The sequence below is a fragment of the Danio aesculapii genome, chromosome 20 (assembly GCF_903798145.1).
Source record: "Danio aesculapii chromosome 20, fDanAes4.1, whole genome shotgun sequence".
NCBI lineage: Eukaryota > Metazoa > Chordata > Actinopteri > Cypriniformes > Danionidae > Danio > Danio aesculapii.
Genome location: NC_079454.1, coordinates 35,143,313 through 35,161,438, shown reverse-complemented (window position 1 = coordinate 35,161,438; position 18,126 = coordinate 35,143,313). Strand labels below are relative to the sequence as shown.

Below are 18,126 nucleotides of genomic sequence, written 5' to 3'. Positions count from 1 at the left end.
TCTAAAGGTGCTGTTGACTTGAAAGTTTCCCCAGATGTTGTTATATCCATATATGCAAAGAAAACAAATCTAATTAGTTTACAAATTAATTTATTTGCAATAAAATGAAATGACGCAGGGGAAAAGTATTGAACACATGAAGAAAGGGAGCTGTAGAAAGGCTCTGAAAACCCAGACAGCAGGTGAAATCTCTCAGTAGTTCTTCAGCAACCCTCTGCCCTTTGTAATTTTAAATTAATATAAGCTGCTTAAGATGAAAATGAAACCATGGTGGACATTTCAGCAAGACAATGATCAAAAACACAGCCAAGGAGACTCAAATTCTTTCAGAGAAAAAAAAGTCAAGCTGTAGAGTGGCCTAGCCAATCACCTGACTTGAATCCAATAGAAAATACAAATTAAAGATCAGATTTGATAGACGAAACCCACAGAACCATTACGATTTTTACACACTGTTGAAGTCTGTGAAAAACTCACACCTGAGTAATTCATGTGACTTCATTCTCCATATGAGAGGTGTCTTTAAGCTGTCAGAAATCTTTAAAATCTGGTTCAATTCCATGTCAACAGCTCCTTTAGAAATATTATTCCCAGGGAAAAACATGACGTGTTCAATACTTATTTCCCACTGCTGTATGTGCATATAACCACATGTATGCTTTTTTCAGAAGGTATAAAGGATCAAATCTCATTGAAATATTTAAATACGGCTATTGTTTTAAATGCCGTAAAGCTTCTATACAAGCAGATTGCTTATTTCTGCATTGTTTTTCAAAGCCTCATGTTCACTCTACAGCCTTAAGGCAGAAAGACTGCGGTCAGATTAAAATTACACAGCAATTAAACTCTCCTTCTTCACCTCACCATGAAAGTAAACAGAGGTATCATTTCAGATGCTTTTCTGTATACCCAGAAGCACCTGTGTGGTTTTCTATCTGCAAAAAAAACATTATTACTTTCTTTCTTTCCTCCTTCCTCTCACAGACACATTCAGCTGCCATCAGGCTCCATGAGGATCACAGACACCCGTGTGACCGACAGTGGCATGTACCTCTGTGTGGCCACAAACATAGCTGGAAACTTCTCTCAGACCGTCAAACTCAGCGTTCTGGGTAAGAGAAACAGATCGCAGTTATTCACGTGGATGCTCTCACAGTTGATTCTTCCATGTAAAATTTGTTTATTAGAACAAAAACAGTTTTACGTCATACCATTGAAGTTCATATGAGCATACCTCAGCCAAGGGTTGGAAAAAAAAACAAGTGCCATCTGCGGTGACATCAGGCTTCAATCAGTCGCATTTTAACAAACATCCTGAGTTGATTTCAAGTGTTCTGCTTGTACCCACAACTATAAAAGAAATATTTTCACTGAAAAACCGCATGTAAAACAGCACCGCACAAGCATCATTAAGTGTCTGATTATTGCGTATTTGATAGTCAATTTCACATCACACACTGCAATCAACACGTTTATTGCCCCCATGTGTTTACATTGCACACATGCTTTTTTTAGGACAGACACTAAGCCCAGCACTTTCAGGTTGTTCAGGTACAATGATTTACTATATACTGAAGTCCAAATATGTAGATTTTTGGATTTCAGGTACTTGTTTATCACATTTAGGACAAGTCATGACTGTATTTTTAAAAATATAAACCCATGAAAATGTAAGGCAAGGCAAGTTTATTAATATAGCACATTTAATACACAGTGGCAATTCAAAGTGCTTTACATAAACAAGAATAATAGAGACAAGTATAAATAAAATAAAAACAAATAATATAAAAACAGATGAAAACAGGGTAAAGACAGTTTTTCCATATTCCAAAACACAGGTGTATCATATTTTCTCATTTTACTCTGGGACTTCCCCATTTTGGTGATCACCCTCCCTATGTGGAATTTTTAGGTACTTATTAATCTATTGGGCATCTCCAACAGATTAAATTTTTCACCTAAAATCGAAAAGTTAAGCTTTACAGCTCTAATTATGTGCCCCCCAATTTCAAATTCCTTCTTAAAGTAAATTGCACGACCCTTGATTTCTACCCCCTCTCGGGAGTAGATCGCTTTAGCTAGCCAACGTAATGAAAGGTATTGATCTCAGCCAGACACCAGGGACTTTAACTCCCCGCAACAGATTATCTGTGGCGAGTCACGTCTCGGATCTCACTTATTGTAATTACGCTGCTGGCCCAAGTTAAATCTTTTAACTGTCCAATCAGATACAGTTTTTCCATATTCCAAAACACTGGTGTATCAAATTTTCTCACTTTACTCTGGGACTTCCCCATTCTGGTGATCGTAGTATCTGTAATATACTGTAATGTAAACATAACCATGAAATTTAAATATTATGTTCTTGAAATGAACAATTATATTTTTTAGGGGTGTGAACCTATACTTGTCTCATGGTTCGGTTATGATTTTCATGTCATCGATTTGATTCAATTCGATATCTCAGTGCATCACAGTGCATTGACGATACTTTCCATCCAAAATTATATATTTTTCTTTACAACACAAGAATTCTTAAATTTGTAATTGTATTTGTAATACAATTTTTAACCTTTAATACAAGCAGTCAGATATGATGCACCTTTAATTTTACCTGATCAAAAAAACACTCTTTTTGAATGTTTCAAACTAAACTCAAATACAATCACAGAAGACAAAATAAGCATTTATAGCAAATAAACTAATGTAAATATTTTCCCGCTTGCTTTTTGAGCATTGTCGAGCGTATTCTTACATCCCTATGATTGTTCATTGTATTCACATGCTCAACAGTAAGGCCTGCGATTGGCTCTAAAACTGTCAGTGCTATTCACCGATGAGTGACGTGAACACTGAAGAATGCGCGGTAACAGTCTATATGCGCATAATAATTGCTCAGCTATCACAGCTGATCCATGATAGATGTCATGGAGAAAACTTGCTCTACATACTCACTAGTGTCAGGATCCACAAGTATTGCTTTAATAGCGATATAGGAGAGGAAAAGTTACCTTACAAACTTGCCACCAAAGGTCCGAAGTGAGAAAGAGAGAGAGAGAGCTTTCATTTTTTCCCTAGCAGTGAAATAGTGTCTCCTGGTTCTGCTGTACATCAGTATCAGTTAAAAACTGTCCAGAAACTCACATGCAGTGAATCGTGTATGGTTGTCTGCTTTTTAAGTATTTAGAGCATTTTATGATGTCAGTACGTAATAACCGGTGATGATCTATTAATAAACCGATACCGAATTGTCCACGTCTGCATCGCGGTGCATCGAAGAAACAATTCACTGACATTTGCTTCTATTATTATATTATTTGCCTGTATTAATCTTTATTATATACAGTTGAAGTCAAAATTGTTTGCCCTACTACAAATTATGCTTATCAGAGGAAGGAATAATATGTTCTATATTTTTTTTTTCTGGAGAAAGTCTTTTATTTTTAAAGTTTTATTTTTTTAAAACCATTTTAAGGTCAGTATTATTAGCCCCTTTAAGCAATATTTTTTGGATTGTCTACAGCAGTGTTTCCCAAACCTGTTCCTGGAGGCACACCAACAGTACATATTTTGTATGTCTCCCTTATCTGACCCATTCGTGTCAGGTTTTGTAATCTTTTCTAATGTTCTGCTGAGTTGATTCAGGTGTGTTTGATTAGGGAGAGGTTGAAAATGTGTACTGTTGGTGTGCCTTCAGGAACAGGGTTGGGAAACACTGGTCTACAGAACAAAACACTGTTATACAATTACTTGGTGAAGTTTTATAAAGTAATTTTGAAAGGAGCACATGATATGATCGGTCGTAGCCCTTCATTTTTTCATCTTCATTTTTGGAAGATTTCCCTCTTCCACCCCATCTCCTCCTTTTCCTCCCTTTTCCAGAGGGAGCTCTCGAGACTCACCTGATCTCAGACCCCCTTTATACAGTATGCTTATTGACCAGGCGGGAACATTGGGCTCAATTATCTCCAAGCTCAGGGTTCTCTCCCGGGACAGCATGCCAAATCCGCTATTAACGTCAAGCATATCTAAATGTGAGCTCTTGAATTACCCTAACTTGCCTAAATATCTTAATTAACCTAGTCTTTAAATTGCACTTTAAGCTGAATTTGGGAACAAATATACAAGGGGGCTAATAATTTAGGAAGGCGAATAATTATGACTTCAACTGTATATGTTTTTGTGAATTTCCCTGTGCGTTAAAAAAGCCAAGTGAGATTCATTGACCTTCCAACGCTCACATTGAGCTTCAGCAGGGATGGCGTGATGTTGGAGAGATCAGCTTTGCCTCAGTTGCTCTGAGCAAAATGTGATAATAATTATAGAGTCTTATAAACACCAGAGCACATGCAGACACATCTGTAAGTGAAGTTATTTATAATGACTACAATTAAACCTTTAGTCGTTTTAATCTTGGATTATAGTTTTCCATAAGACTCAGACGCAGATGCTTCGGCAGTCTGAGAAACGAGCGCTACAGCAAAGGGGAATGTGCTGTTTGATTTATCGCAGCTACCAAATGTCTCATCAGGAAGATTAACATCCAGAAAAAAAGATGTGAGAACATCATCTATAACCTCCAAGGGCGAATAAGGACAGGTTGCTGTTTCTGTGCACAGCCGATGCTTTATGAGCAACAAATCAAACCTAATGACGTGCTATGAAAGAATGCATTACTACCACATATGTTTAACACTTATGCAAGAGCACATGTTTTCAGCTTTCTAACTTTTCTTAATATTCCTTTATCTTTTTTTGTAGTTCCTCCCAGCATCCGTGCAGGTCCACGGGCCATGAAAGTGCAGGTCGGTCATGCCATAGACCTGCCCTGTGTCACACAGGGAGTCCCAGAGCCCTCGGTGTCCTGGCTAAAGGATGGCACTATTCTGCACGATGGGTCTCGGTACAGGATCTCAGATGGAGCTCTGACTCTGGATCAGGTGACACTTACAGATGAAGGCATCTATGTCTGCAGGGCCGTCAACATCGCCGGAAAAGAAGAAACTGCTATTCAGCTACATGTGCAAGGTTAGATGTTAAATGTTGACATCTACGTCTGTGCTTTTTAGCTTTAAGTAAACTTTAAATCCAATGCATTGCCTTTTGCTCCTTACAGTCCCCCCTGTCGTGGAGGTTTCTGAGCCCCCTTTCAACAGCCCCTTACAGGAGAGAGTGGCTAACCAGCAGATTGCCTTCCCCTGTCCTGCCAAAGGTGAACCTGCACCTGAAGCATCAGAAATCACCAATCATACACGAGCTGTGGATGTACAATTTTAACTGAAAACTTATGCATTACTGCAAACGTATACATTATGGCAATTCATTTACATGACAATGTTGTTTTGGGCCTGAAAAAAAACACACTTTTTTAAATCTGTAAAATTGAACTGTTAAGAATGCATTGATTTAACAATGTAACAGCAAATAGTTTTGCAGTGTTACAGAAGATTTTGTTTCAGATCAATATTGTTTTTAACTTTCTGCTCATAAAAGAGGTCTGAAAATTATTATCATATTATCCACTGACATATTAAGCAGCACAACTGTATTTAAAAATAATAATAATAATAATAATAATAATAATAATAATAATAATAAATGTTTCTTGAGCACCAAATCAGATTTTAAGACAGATTTTTGAAAGGTCATGTGACACTGGAGATTGCTTAAGTTGTTGCTTAAAAGTCACAGGTTTTTAAAATGAATATTAAAATAGAAAAGTTATTTTAAATTGTCATTTATTCATTTATTTTATTTATTTCATTTATTTATTTATTTATTTTTGCAATTTGTTACCTGTAATTGTATTTTAAATCAAAAGATTTTAAGTTATGCAAAATTCCATGAATAGCCTTGCATAAATGAGGGACGACCAAAACAAATTTTTCAAACAAGTTTTTCATGGTTTTCCTGATTCCTGAAAAGAAACAACCCATGCTCATTCTGAAAACGTACCTCTACAGATGTTTCTTGAGGCCGCGAAATATCCCGGCAGCACGTTTTTTTTCTGCAGTTTTTGTTTTCGCGAATCCACGAGAGGCGGCTGTGTATGTTTTTTGAGATCTCAAATTTCCCTCGCGAGTGCCATTCGTGCCTGCTGTTCTCACGTAAATCCACTAGAGGCCACTGTCGACTGACTTTTTGATAGACTTTTTGACTGACTGAGCGAACGATTGACTGACCCACTCTCCCCCTTCCCTAAACCCAACCAATTTTATTGATTGACCCGGAACCGTTCTTCACCGGACTCGAACCCTGTCGTCGTGGTCAACTCCTCTCTGCGTCTCAAAATATTTAAAAACAAGTCAACCTTTAAAAAGGTTGCCAAAAGGAATCCATCTGTAAAAGGGATCCAAAAAGCTTTTTATTGTCCTAAGAAAGGCATGGGTGTTGTTCAGTTGTTCTAGGGAAACATTGATGTTTGATCTACTTCAAATGTTGAATACTGTAGAACATGTTCGCTTGTTCTTGTTGCAACTTGACTGTGATGCCAAAAAAATGTAACAGCCAAAAATCACAATAAATATATTATCACAGTTTTTCTAAATATAATATCAGTTATACTTTAACTGTTGCTCAATTCCACTGTGTTCTATCTGTCACAGGTACTCCTGAGCCAGTAATAAAGTGGTTTAGGAATGGCCAGGAGTTGACAGGGAATGAGCCAGGTGTGTCCATTTTAGAGGATGGCACTCTTCTCATCCTGGCCTCAGTGTCTCCTCTGGACAATGGCGAGTACACGTGCATGGCTGTCAATGATGCTGGTACAACAGAGAAAAAATACCAGCTTAAGGTCAATGGTTAGTGCAGTGCAACATGTTAAAACATTTCTCAGATTTATTTCCCTTTCAGCACATTTAACCTTTTCTTCTGTCTTCTCCTTCACTTTCATCCAGTACCACCTGATATTCGGAACAATGGCCTGCTCTCCAATGTCTCTGTTGTGATGAACCAACCAACCAACCTGGTGTGTGATGTCACGGGCACACCTGTACCTGTCATAACCTGGTACAAAGATGGAGTTGAGGTCTGTTCTGTTTTTTATTTGCTCCTTGTTAATGCAAATTAATGGAAATATTAATTCAAATAATCATAATTATGTTCCAATCCAGTTACTTCCCTTTGGACAAATTCTAGGCAGTGCTACATCGTTTCCTACTGAAAATCTTGTGTTAAAATCCTCACATTAGTTAGGAAGTTAAACCTATTGCTAATGCCATTTCACATTGTTAAAAGTGCATAAACCAGTTAGGATAAGCCTAATGAGAAATAAAAGTGGCATTTCCTTCTATGAGGCCAATCACAAATGAGTTCCCTCCGATCGCCAGGTTTGAGCTCCAAGAACAGGCCATAAAAGCCCCAGCGCTTCTCATAAATGTTCCTTTACGAGAATAAATTTCAGAATGAAGTCAACAATTAGGAAATCTCTAATCACACTGCAGGGAAAGCGGAGGCTGCTGATTCAGAGTCATTTAATGAGATATATTCAGCAGAGATATATCATTCTGTCCAGCAGACAGGCCCAGTATGTGGACCGAGGGCAGTTCCTCAAGATCCTAAGAGCTCAGGTGTCTGATGCTGGACAGTACGCATGTAGAGTCACCAGTGTGGCTGGCACTGCTGAAAAAGTTCTCGAGTTGGATGTGTATGGTGAGGGCTAACAAGTTCTTTCGCGTGTTTTATTTTTTTTATTGTTATTAAAGGTGCAGTATGTAAGTTTGAGGCACAGTGATTGAACTAGGTATTGCACACCAGGTTCAAAACACGCAAGTGCAGGTTGCCAGATTGACGACATCAACAGCAGTGTGCCTGTCTATTGAGCCTAAAGGCTGATTTAGGTTGTCTCATAGTAAAAGCAACGGCACACGATAGAATTTTTGAAAAAGCTGCTTCTATCACTTAACCTGGTGGTTCCTAGCAGGAATAAAATAAAAGCAACGGTATGCAATAGAATTTTTAAAAAAGCTGCTTGTATCATTTAACCAGGTGGTTCCTAGCAGTGACGTGCAGATTTTGCAGAAAGGAAAAACTCTTAAGCTGCTGAAAGCAGCTGTTCAAGATGCTGGACGCTACATCTGCAAGGCCATCAATATTGCTGGAAGCAGAGAGAGAGACTTTTACTTAGATGTTTTGGGTAATTTGCAAACGTTTCATTTAATAATTTTAAATTTTATTTGATGAAAGACATTAGTGATTTTTTTATTTGGTCTTTCCTCTGTTTAGTTCCTCCTACAATCATCGGGACAGTCGGGTCACGTGACCTCTCTGCCGTGCTTAATCAAGAGATCGTTCTGGAATGTAGGGTTAAAGGTGATCCTTTTCCCACAATTCAGTGGTACAAAGACAGAAAGTAAGTACATTTTTAATAAGATCCCTTTATGCATCTGATCCAGGTTAATTCACTAAAACCTGAAGTCCCTTTAGATCAGACATGCCCAATTTAGGGCCATTGTAACCTTTGATTTGGCCCACCATTCCAATCCGAGAGGAGAGTGAGAATGATGGAGAGGGTTGGGGCAAACACCATTAACACAGAGATCGTCATTTCTAATTTGATGTAACCTTTTTTGTTTGTTTTATTGCTGAGCTACAAAAAGCAAACTGAAATGAAATGTTTCATTTAAATGCTGTAAATGAATCTGATTTTTAAAATGTAAATGCTGTCACTTGACAGATAGAGGACTATGCAGAAGACATCGGCAAGCAAATCAAGTTAAAAACTAGTGTAATTCTGTTATAAATGAGATTGTTTTGTTTTTACTGTAATAAGTTCATTATAAAATGTAAAAAAATATTGTATTATTTAATATAAAGCAATGTTTTCTATCATTTTTAAGCGTTATTAAACAAATTAGGAACATACCCATGGCAACTATATTTATCTTTGGCCCACTAGCCTCAATCAAGTTTGATTTTTAAGTCTTGACCAAAACTCAGTTCAACAAGGCTCCAATTGCTCTTAAATTCTGTGTCAAGAGTAGTTACATATTTGGTCAATATTTCAAGCCCAAACATCTTTACCAGGCAGATCAGCCTGATTATAGATCCACAATCATGAAAATAAATTGACTTCCTCTCTGTCTCAGCAAAGAGGATTGGGAATTGTGGCTTGCAAATTGTGTTTTCAATGAGATATTGGCTTAATGCCTGCTTTTGGCCAGGTGCTAAATCAACTCCATGTGTGCAAATACACACAACCAGTGGACGCAATTCATCTTCAGTGAATCCCCCACACTAGAGGATTAGTGTAATCTGTCTGTTTTTCACTGTGTGTTTTAGGCCAGTGTTTTTGGGTGACCCCAACATTGAAGTTTTAAACAGAGGACAGCAATTGAAGATAAAGAGCGCTCGCTTGGGTGACCAGGCACGATACCAGTGCAGCGCTACCAACGCAGCAGGGAAGCAGTCCAAAGATTTTAACCTCAGTATCTTTGGTAAATATGCTCCTATTATAACAGAATAGAAAAAACAATCTAAATGCTCAATTTCCTGTCTGTCATTTCATTCTGCGTCCTTCAGTGCCACCCAGTATTAAAGGAGGAAACTTGTCTTCTGAGGTCACCGTGCTGCTGGGTAACGCGGTGACTTTGGAGTGTGAGGTGCGGGGTGTGCCACTGCCTGCCATCACATGGTACAAGAATGGAGAGGTCATTCTGTCCAGCAGACAGGCTCAGTATGTGGACCGAGGGCAGTTCCTGAAGATCTTACGAGCTCAGGTGTCTGATGCTGGACAGTACACATGTAGAGTCACCAGTGTGGCTGGCACCGCGGAAAAAGTTCTTGAGTTGGATGTGTATGGTGAGGGCTAACAAGTTCTTTTGTGTGTTTTTTTTTTTTTTTGTTGTTAATTGTTATTAAAGGTGCAGTATGTAAGTTTGAGGCACAGTGGTTGAACTAGGTATTGCATGCTTGGTTCGAAACACACGCAAGTGCAGGTTGGCAGATTGATGACATCAACAGCAGTGTGCCTGTCTATTGAGCCTAAAGCCTGATTCAAATTGTGTTCTAAATATTAGCAACGGCACACGATAGAAAGAATATTCTCCATATTAAAATGAGTTTTTCCTCTAACCAACACCTGAAATGTATATATTAGAAACAGCTTCTATTTCTTGCAGCTGAACAACAAAAATCTGACAATGTTTACCTCAGGTACACCTCATGTGCTTTATTCAGTGTAAAATGTTAATAATTAACCATTAACCATTTGAAGTTGAACTATAGTACTGTGACTCAGTGCAAACCAACACATATCAGTGATTCAGCATGTACATTTAATAATGTTTAAGAGGTTTAATATGTATTAATTAGATTATAAACCTTATCATTTGTTGAGTGAGTGCATACTCTCTGCTTCTGAATGGGTGTATTTAAAGTAACAGATAAAAAAGTATGTTCACTTGGCATGTCTCTTAAATATCTGCAAACAAATTATGGTATTTTTATGCTTTAGAAAAGTCAAAAACTTACATAGAGCACGGGACAGATGGTAAATGAAGCATAAGAGCTAATGCTACCATTTAAAAGCTCGGGGTCAGTAAGACCTACATTACTTTGGATGAAAAATTAAATACGTTTATTCAATGTCAATTAGAGCGCAATACATGGATTGTGTGTGCTTTTTTTCTGTGATGCATTGTTGTTATAAAGGTGTGTCTTTTGGTTCTAAAAATAGCATGCAAAACTTAATATTAGGCATGGGACGATAACCAGTTTCAGAGTTTTTAAAACCGCAAAAAAATTTTGTTATAACACTCCTACGGTAAATGTAAATGTTTTAACATGTTTATTTTTTTACATGTTTTTACAACTATTTTATTAGTATTTTAGGGCAAAAGTATCTCCAGCAGAAAAGGAACATCCACATCAAAAGCTACTGATCCAGCAAAAATAAAAAATGTGCCAAACCATACTGTACCTTACCATCAGTGGAAATAAGCTATTATACTCCAACATCCAAGCATGCTTTAACAGTGCAGAAGCTTATTTATAACTTAAGAAAAGAAAGATATCCATAGAGGCCCTTTCAAGTTGTAAAGAAATCTGTGTTTTTGAAACTAATGAAAAGAACAGAAGTTGATGAGTTATTTTAATAATTCAGTCTGGCATGTTTACTGCTCTTAAGTATTTTAAATGTTTCTTAAAATCAAATATATTGATATATACATAATATAAATATATTTTTACTCAGACATTTAAAAGAACATATATTAGAGCAGTAATGACAATATCAAGATATTTTTATCCACGGTTGTCATAACTTCATCTTTTACCATCCCATGTCTAAAGATTTGTATTTTCATGTAATTATTTGCATCATTATCTTTGGGAACATTTTAGATGGACAGAATGCCCCTTTATTCAACACCTTGTCTTATTTATATATTTATCATTTATTCAGTTCCACCCTCCATCACTGCTGGTTCGGATGGTCCCACAGACATGAAAGTTGTGCTCAATAAATCTCTGATTTTGGAGTGTGAGGCTGAAGGTCACCCTGCACCCTCACTGACCTGGCTGAAGGATGGTTCACCGGTGGCTGTTCGGGAGAGTTTGCGTGTACTGGAGCAGGGCCGCAAAATTGAAATCCTAAACGCACTTCAGTCTGATGCTGGCCGATACGTCTGCGTGGCTACCAGTGTTGCTGGAGAGAAGCAGATCAAATATGACGTCAGTGTCTTAGGTATATGCACACTCATCTTCATTTAAATAGAAATCAATTAAAGGTCAAGAGAGGCCATCTGATATCTTGCTATTTTGATCCTCAAACATCGCATCCTTCACTATCCACAAGAATCTGTATATTATTGTGTGCACGAGACACTCTGTAAAAAATGATATGACTAAAAGACATGGAAACAAACATTTTTTTTTGTTGTTACTTTAACTAATATTAATCAGTTAATCAGGTTTCAACTTTTTTTTTTTAATTATGCAATATTTTGAGTAGGGTTAGGTAACGTTTAGGGTTATTTCTAAACTGGTGCTAAATTGATACTTTTAAAACAGTACTGTGCCAAAAGGGTGCCTGAACTGATACTTTTGAGCCACAAAATTATGGTGGTTGACTCGAAACTAGAAAAGAATAGACAAACAAAAAATATTTTAATCATTTTAATTGAACAATATAATTAAAGTTTAGAGTATACATCAATTCATATTTTATATATTTGAATTGAATTGCATTAATCTATTTCATTTAATTGTTTGTTAGCATGAATTTAAGATTTGCACTATGCAATTAACATTACCTTAGCTTGACACTAACCCGTGGAAAAGCTGTCATCAAAATCAGGGAACACATTTTTTCTAGGGTTGGGGCCTCTGATCACTCTATAAAGATCAGTGGTTGGGACTTGTAACTACGTTTACATGGACATCAGTAATCTAATTATTTGCCGTAGTCTGAATAAGACAATATTATGATGGTGTTTACATTATTTGCATTTTGTAACTTCGCAACTTTTGTAAAGCGTTTGCTTCACATTACTGTGTCAGAATTGTTGGTTGTAAAATATAGCCATACTTTAGAACGCTTAGTTTTAGCAAATTTGATGAACGCTATTGTGCATGTTGATTAATCTGAAGGGAGCGAATGCGCTGTACTGCGCGCATTGCCGATGCAAAGATGTACTCTTAAAGCAACAAGAACAAACGCCTAACATCGACGACAGTGTCTGTATCCCTCAAAGTTCTTTAAAATTAAATGTTAAGAGATGGTGTGACACAACGTGTATCTATGTGCGATTTACCCCTTGATGCGTCTTACATCCTTATCACCAGTGGCACTGAAATTAGGCACCAAAATTCATATGCTGATTCGGTCCATACCGGTTACATAGGTCGGGTTTCAGTACCTTACCCTAATTTTGAGTCTGATATACGTTGAGATGACTATAAAAGTTCCTTTGGTTCAACTAAAAATAAATTTAGGCAGCAAGTTTTTTTTTTACAGTGCAGAAAGGTCAAGCCTCAACCTGCACATTGATATTTCAAACATCTGGACACCATTATGGTCTTTATACATGCACCACAATCATTCAGTCCACATTTGTGTTGCATCATTGCAATGAGATTACAGGAAATCAACAGCAAAGTGTTTTATGAGCCAATAAACCGGTTAACAACACTGACGGAAATGTACAATTCATTCAGGAAGATTAAAAGGATGATTTTAGAGACAGTATCCGATGATGTGACCCAAGCATGTGGCATTCATTATGTCTCTCTGTGTTTTCATTATGTGAGTTTGTCACGCATGATTTCAAAGACATGGATGATTCATGTATTGTTTACGGATCTGGAGATGCTGTAGTGTCTAACTGTAGTTTTTGTTTGTGTGTATTCAGTTCCTCCTGTTGTGGATGGGGCAAGCGACACCACAGACGCCACAGTCATCCTCAACAATATCCTAGAGCTTGAGTGCTACGCTACAGGCACACCTATGCCAACCATCACGTGAGGACTTGTGAATGTTGATTTATATAAACATTCTTACATATACTGTACAAAATGAATAGTCACTCATCTGTGTCTCTCTCTCTCTCTCTGAAGGTGGCTGAAGGATGGTGTGCCAGTGAAGCATGGTGAAGGTGTGCGGATAACATCAAACGGTCGTCGCCTGGTCATCTCGCGTGCTCAGGTGTCTGACACAGCGCTTTTTCACTGTGTAGCAACCAATGAGGCTGGAGAACAAGAGAGAGAGTTTAAAGTATCTGTACATGGTAATGATGATTTTAGATCTTTATTATACAACCGTTGCTTTTTGCTAATGTTTATGTTGGCTTGAAATAAACCTTCAGACTGGGCTGGAATATTTTTTTTTGCTTGTTCAAACTACTTATTTAAAATGAGATGAATCAACATAATTCTTGAGATTGTATTGTGACAACTTAATTTTTTATGTTCAATCCGCATTATCCACATCCACATAAATTTGTTAAAAGTGTTAAGTTAACTTAATCGATTTGTGTTGGGAAAACATGAATGAATTATGTGGAACCCTGGATTTTTTTTACAATGTGGTTCATTTTTTAATGTTTTTTACTTGGTGAATTCCAGTATTAGAATTCATAACAAGAGCTAAATTCAACTTGCTTCCACTTAGCGGGTGAAAAAATCCTAGTGTTTTAAATGCTAATAACATGGCCACCTATCAGCAGATGTTAGGTAGAACAGCTACTCTGCACAGAAAAAGTTACACACACACATAACAGAGCCCACAAGAGAGTGAGCCTGCACCCTCCCATCTGTGATTTTTCCTGTAAACAAGCACACCTTAAAGGAAAGAGTTGTAACATTTTGCTGATAACAAGTTCTCGGAATTTAACTTCTTGCTTATCAGTCACATAAAGCCATAGCTGTTATAGTGCAAGGTTAAATGAGATCAAGCACATGAGGTTATATGAGGATAAACATATCAGCATAAGTTCATATAATTAGTTAAAAACAGAATTAAACTATTAATTCAGGGATTAGTCTATTAAGGCATAGGACAAAGTTAAAATCATCAAAATTCCTCTACATTACATCCTCATAACAATGTGTCCTCAAAACTGTTGCAGGATGCTAAATCACTCTAGCAGCAGGCTAAAACATGCTAGTAGTGTGTTAAATCATATTACAACAATATTAGCAACATGTTAAAGATGCTATTAGTGTGCTAAGAACATTAAAGTTTGTCATAATCCTTTACTCATCTAGTTTTGCTTGATGTTTGTTTTTTCTGCTCTCAGAAAGGTGGGTCTAAGGTGATTTTCAGGCTTCTTCTAAGTTACAAAAACATTTCAGTTGTTTTTTTATGGCCAACGTCTATAGTTAATTTCTATAAAATTTATCTCTCAGTCCCCCCAGCTATCCGCTCTACTGGTCCATCTGAGAGGTCAGTGGTGCTCCACACATCCATCAGCCTCCAGTGTGTGGTCAGTGGAATCCCGCCTCCCAGCATCACGTGGCTCAAAGATGGTCGTCCTGTGGACACCACACAAGAATTTCTGAAGGTCAGACTTTACGCAGACTTTCCAAAGTAAATCAAGTGTTTAATGGGGTTTGTATGACCACATCATACTGTCTCCTCTCTGCATGTAGCTGGAATCCGCAGGCAGGGTGTTGCACATAAAGAAGGCCAGGCTGGAGGATGCTGGGAAATACACATGTGTGGCAACTAATGCAGCGGGCGAGGCACAACAGCATATTCGCCTAAGTGTGCACGGTATGAGGTTTATGACATTTAAAAATACACTCTTTTACTCTATAATCTGATTAGTGAATGTTTTATTAAATGTGTGATAACTATAACATTATTTCTGTAGTGTAATTAGAGCTCTACAGCACCTTAATGCACTGGAATGCTGATTTTACCAAATATTTACATTTAAAATCCATATGAACTGGAAGCTTTGACCATTTTTTTTTCGTATTGTGACTCTAGTTCCTTGTGAAATGGATTATCATGAGAAAGCAGTGGCTTGACTTGTTTTTTTTCTACTGTGAGCTGATTGGATGTAGTAAAGTTGGCATTCAATTCAGAAAAAATTATTACAACCTTATAGACATTTCCTCCTCATCATTTTTGTTTGTTGTCATGGCTCTGTCAAAACTAATAGTTGGAGGGGCATGGTTAAGTATGTAAGCTATGTCCAATACCTCAGACAGATCTAATCTGAGAATTTAACTGAGAACAAACAGTGTATGTTCATTTTTCAATTGTAGATTACAAGGGCAAACTATGTTGTTAATGACATGCACAATTTGTTCACCACAAAACAAGCAGTATGAGGCAGAATTAGCGTGGACGGAGGGGATACATCCCCACCAATATCCAGTGGTGGAAGGAGTACTGAAAAATCATACTCAAGTAAAAGTACTATTACTTGCCAAAAAATGTAGTGCAAGTAGAGTAAAATTATCTGTTGTAAATATTACTCAAAGTAGAAGTAAAAAGTAGCCCTTTTAAAAGTACTCAAGAGTAGCAAGTAGTGAATATTACGCTGTAAAAAGCTGATGCATTTACACGTAATTTGTGAATGTGTGTAAACGTAACATTCTGTAGTGCATTTAGTTATTGTTTAAGGCCATTTTGGTCATCATACAGTAAACATCCGTCATCTTCTCATCAGTGACATGCAGTTTAGTCTCTAGGTCATTGCATGTAAAGTATCTTCTTGGAGACTTCTAAACTGTTTGCTGCATGTCTTCAGTTCAGTATGATGTGATTTACTTTCTATGTGCGAATTGATTGAACAGGAATGGCAGGACTGATTTTTTTAAATCCCTATAGACAGGAAATAATGAAGTAGTGACTGCAGGTTGAAGGAAAGTAGTGCAGTAAAAGTACAGAAACTGCACTAAAAATGTACTCAAGGGAAAGTAAAAGTACACATTTTTAAAACTACTTAGTAAATTACAATTTCTGAGAAAAGCTACTAAATTACGGTAATTTGAGTATTTTGTAATTTGTTACTTTACACCACTGCCAATATCCACCAACTATTGAAATGTCCCCATCAAAAATTTAATTCACTTAAAAAAATCACGCTGTCAATATTAACCTAGACACGCAGAAAGGGTTAAATCATGTTCTCTTCTCAAGTCGTACCACCCCCAGAACACGTGCTCCAAAACTATAGGTCAATTTTAAGGTCTGTGAGGTGTATGGCACACACACGAGTGTGGTTGGTGGCAGCAAAAGGTGCTCGAGATAAACTCGAGATCTCTGCTGAATGAATCCGTCATGATAATTTTGTTAATGCTCGTGTTTTTACTCGCTTTAATGCACAGTCTAACATTATAGCTAAGTTGATATAGTCTGTGAATAATATGCCCGGAAGACTAACTGCAAAATAAACAGCTCAATGTAAATGGCGTTGAGGTGGTGTTGGAGGGTGTTGGATTCACCCGTCCGAGCCGTCCCCACCAATGTCAAGAGCGAACCTATGACCTTGTTGTGAGCTAACAAAATCAATATGGTTAGTTTTGAGTTCATGTGTACTTTAAAAAGACTATGAGATTTATTAAAGAGATTACATTGATATAACATTTTTTGTGTGTTTTTTGTTATTTAAATATTAGTTTTTCACTCACTATTCAATCATCTATTGAAATTTGCTTATACTCCTAATTTGAATCCCAAGAAGTAAACATCTACATGTGTTTTATAGAACCTCCAAGCATTCAGTATGCTGGAGAGATGCTCAATGAAACCATCCTTGCTGGTTTTCAAATTCAGTTGAAGTGTAAGGCAACAGGAAGTCCTTTGCCAGGTGAGACATGCTACATTTCCACTTTTTAGGACATTAAAAACAACATTTGAACAGGCTAGTAACAGTGATGGTATAGTTCAAACTGTTTTTCTTTACTTGGCCTATCTCTGCTGCAGCTGTGACATGGTATAAAGATGGCCGCCCATTAACAAGTGCTGCAGGAGTTAACATCCTGAGCAGAGGTCATGTGCTGGAGATTGACCGTGCCCAGGTGTCAGATGCTGGACTCTACAAATGTGTGGCCATCAATGTGGCCGGCAGCACTGAGCTCACATACAGTCTGCAGGTGTATGGTGAGTGTGTGTGTGTGTCTCACTAAAACAGCTTTAGTTGTAACTTCTCTTTTGGTTTTCAATCATCGGATGTTGTTTTCTATTTTTTTAGTTCCTCCCTCTATCTCCAGTAAAGGAGGAATGATAACAGTGGTGGTGAATGATCCAGTCAGGTTGGAGTGTGAAGCCTCTGGAGTTCCTGTGCCCAGCCTCACCTGGCTAAAAGAGGGCAGTCCAGTCTCCAGCTTCTCAGATGGCATTCAGGTCTGTGTGTGTGTAGGGGAATTTGGGTGTTCTCAATTTGAAATTATGTATCCATGTTTGTATGGACTAGTGATGAGAAGTTTTTAATTTTCTGTCTTACTAGGTGCTGTCAGGTGGCAGAGTGTTGTCTTTCGTAAGCGCACAGGTCAGTGATGCTAGCCATTACACCTGTGTGGCTGTGAATGCGGGTGGAGAACAGCACAGAGAATATGAGCTACGTGTGTACGGTGAGCTCAGAAAGCACTCGCACTCTAAACCCAGTGAAACACTGGTTAACATTTGTGTATTGCACAATACTCGTTGTTGATGTAAAAGATTTGTGTTGGCTT

The 18,126-nt window shown here is 37.6% G+C and overlaps 1 protein-coding gene across 1 annotated transcript in view; it reads left to right on the top strand.

Annotated features, from left to right (window-relative positions):
• hmcn1 (hemicentin 1) overlaps positions 1 to 18,126 on the top strand; it is a 134,288-nt gene that overhangs the window by 67,048 nt on the left and 49,114 nt on the right. The window contains exons 23-40 of the mRNA XM_056480757.1: positions 985 to 1,112; positions 4,762 to 5,028; positions 5,117 to 5,212; positions 6,606 to 6,800; positions 6,897 to 7,027; positions 7,987 to 8,134; positions 8,224 to 8,350; positions 9,280 to 9,434; positions 9,520 to 9,798; positions 11,402 to 11,683; positions 13,350 to 13,458; positions 13,555 to 13,724; positions 14,845 to 14,999; positions 15,088 to 15,211; positions 17,160 to 17,261; positions 17,378 to 17,554; positions 17,646 to 17,797; positions 17,901 to 18,024. Coding sequence (XP_056336732.1) covers positions 985 to 1,112; positions 4,762 to 5,028; positions 5,117 to 5,212; positions 6,606 to 6,800; positions 6,897 to 7,027; positions 7,987 to 8,134; positions 8,224 to 8,350; positions 9,280 to 9,434; positions 9,520 to 9,798; positions 11,402 to 11,683; positions 13,350 to 13,458; positions 13,555 to 13,724; positions 14,845 to 14,999; positions 15,088 to 15,211; positions 17,160 to 17,261; positions 17,378 to 17,554; positions 17,646 to 17,797; positions 17,901 to 18,024 — 2,921 coding nt within the window. The remainder of the gene's footprint in view (positions 1 to 984; positions 1,113 to 4,761; positions 5,029 to 5,116; positions 5,213 to 6,605; positions 6,801 to 6,896; positions 7,028 to 7,986; positions 8,135 to 8,223; positions 8,351 to 9,279; positions 9,435 to 9,519; positions 9,799 to 11,401; positions 11,684 to 13,349; positions 13,459 to 13,554; positions 13,725 to 14,844; positions 15,000 to 15,087; positions 15,212 to 17,159; positions 17,262 to 17,377; positions 17,555 to 17,645; positions 17,798 to 17,900; positions 18,025 to 18,126) is intronic.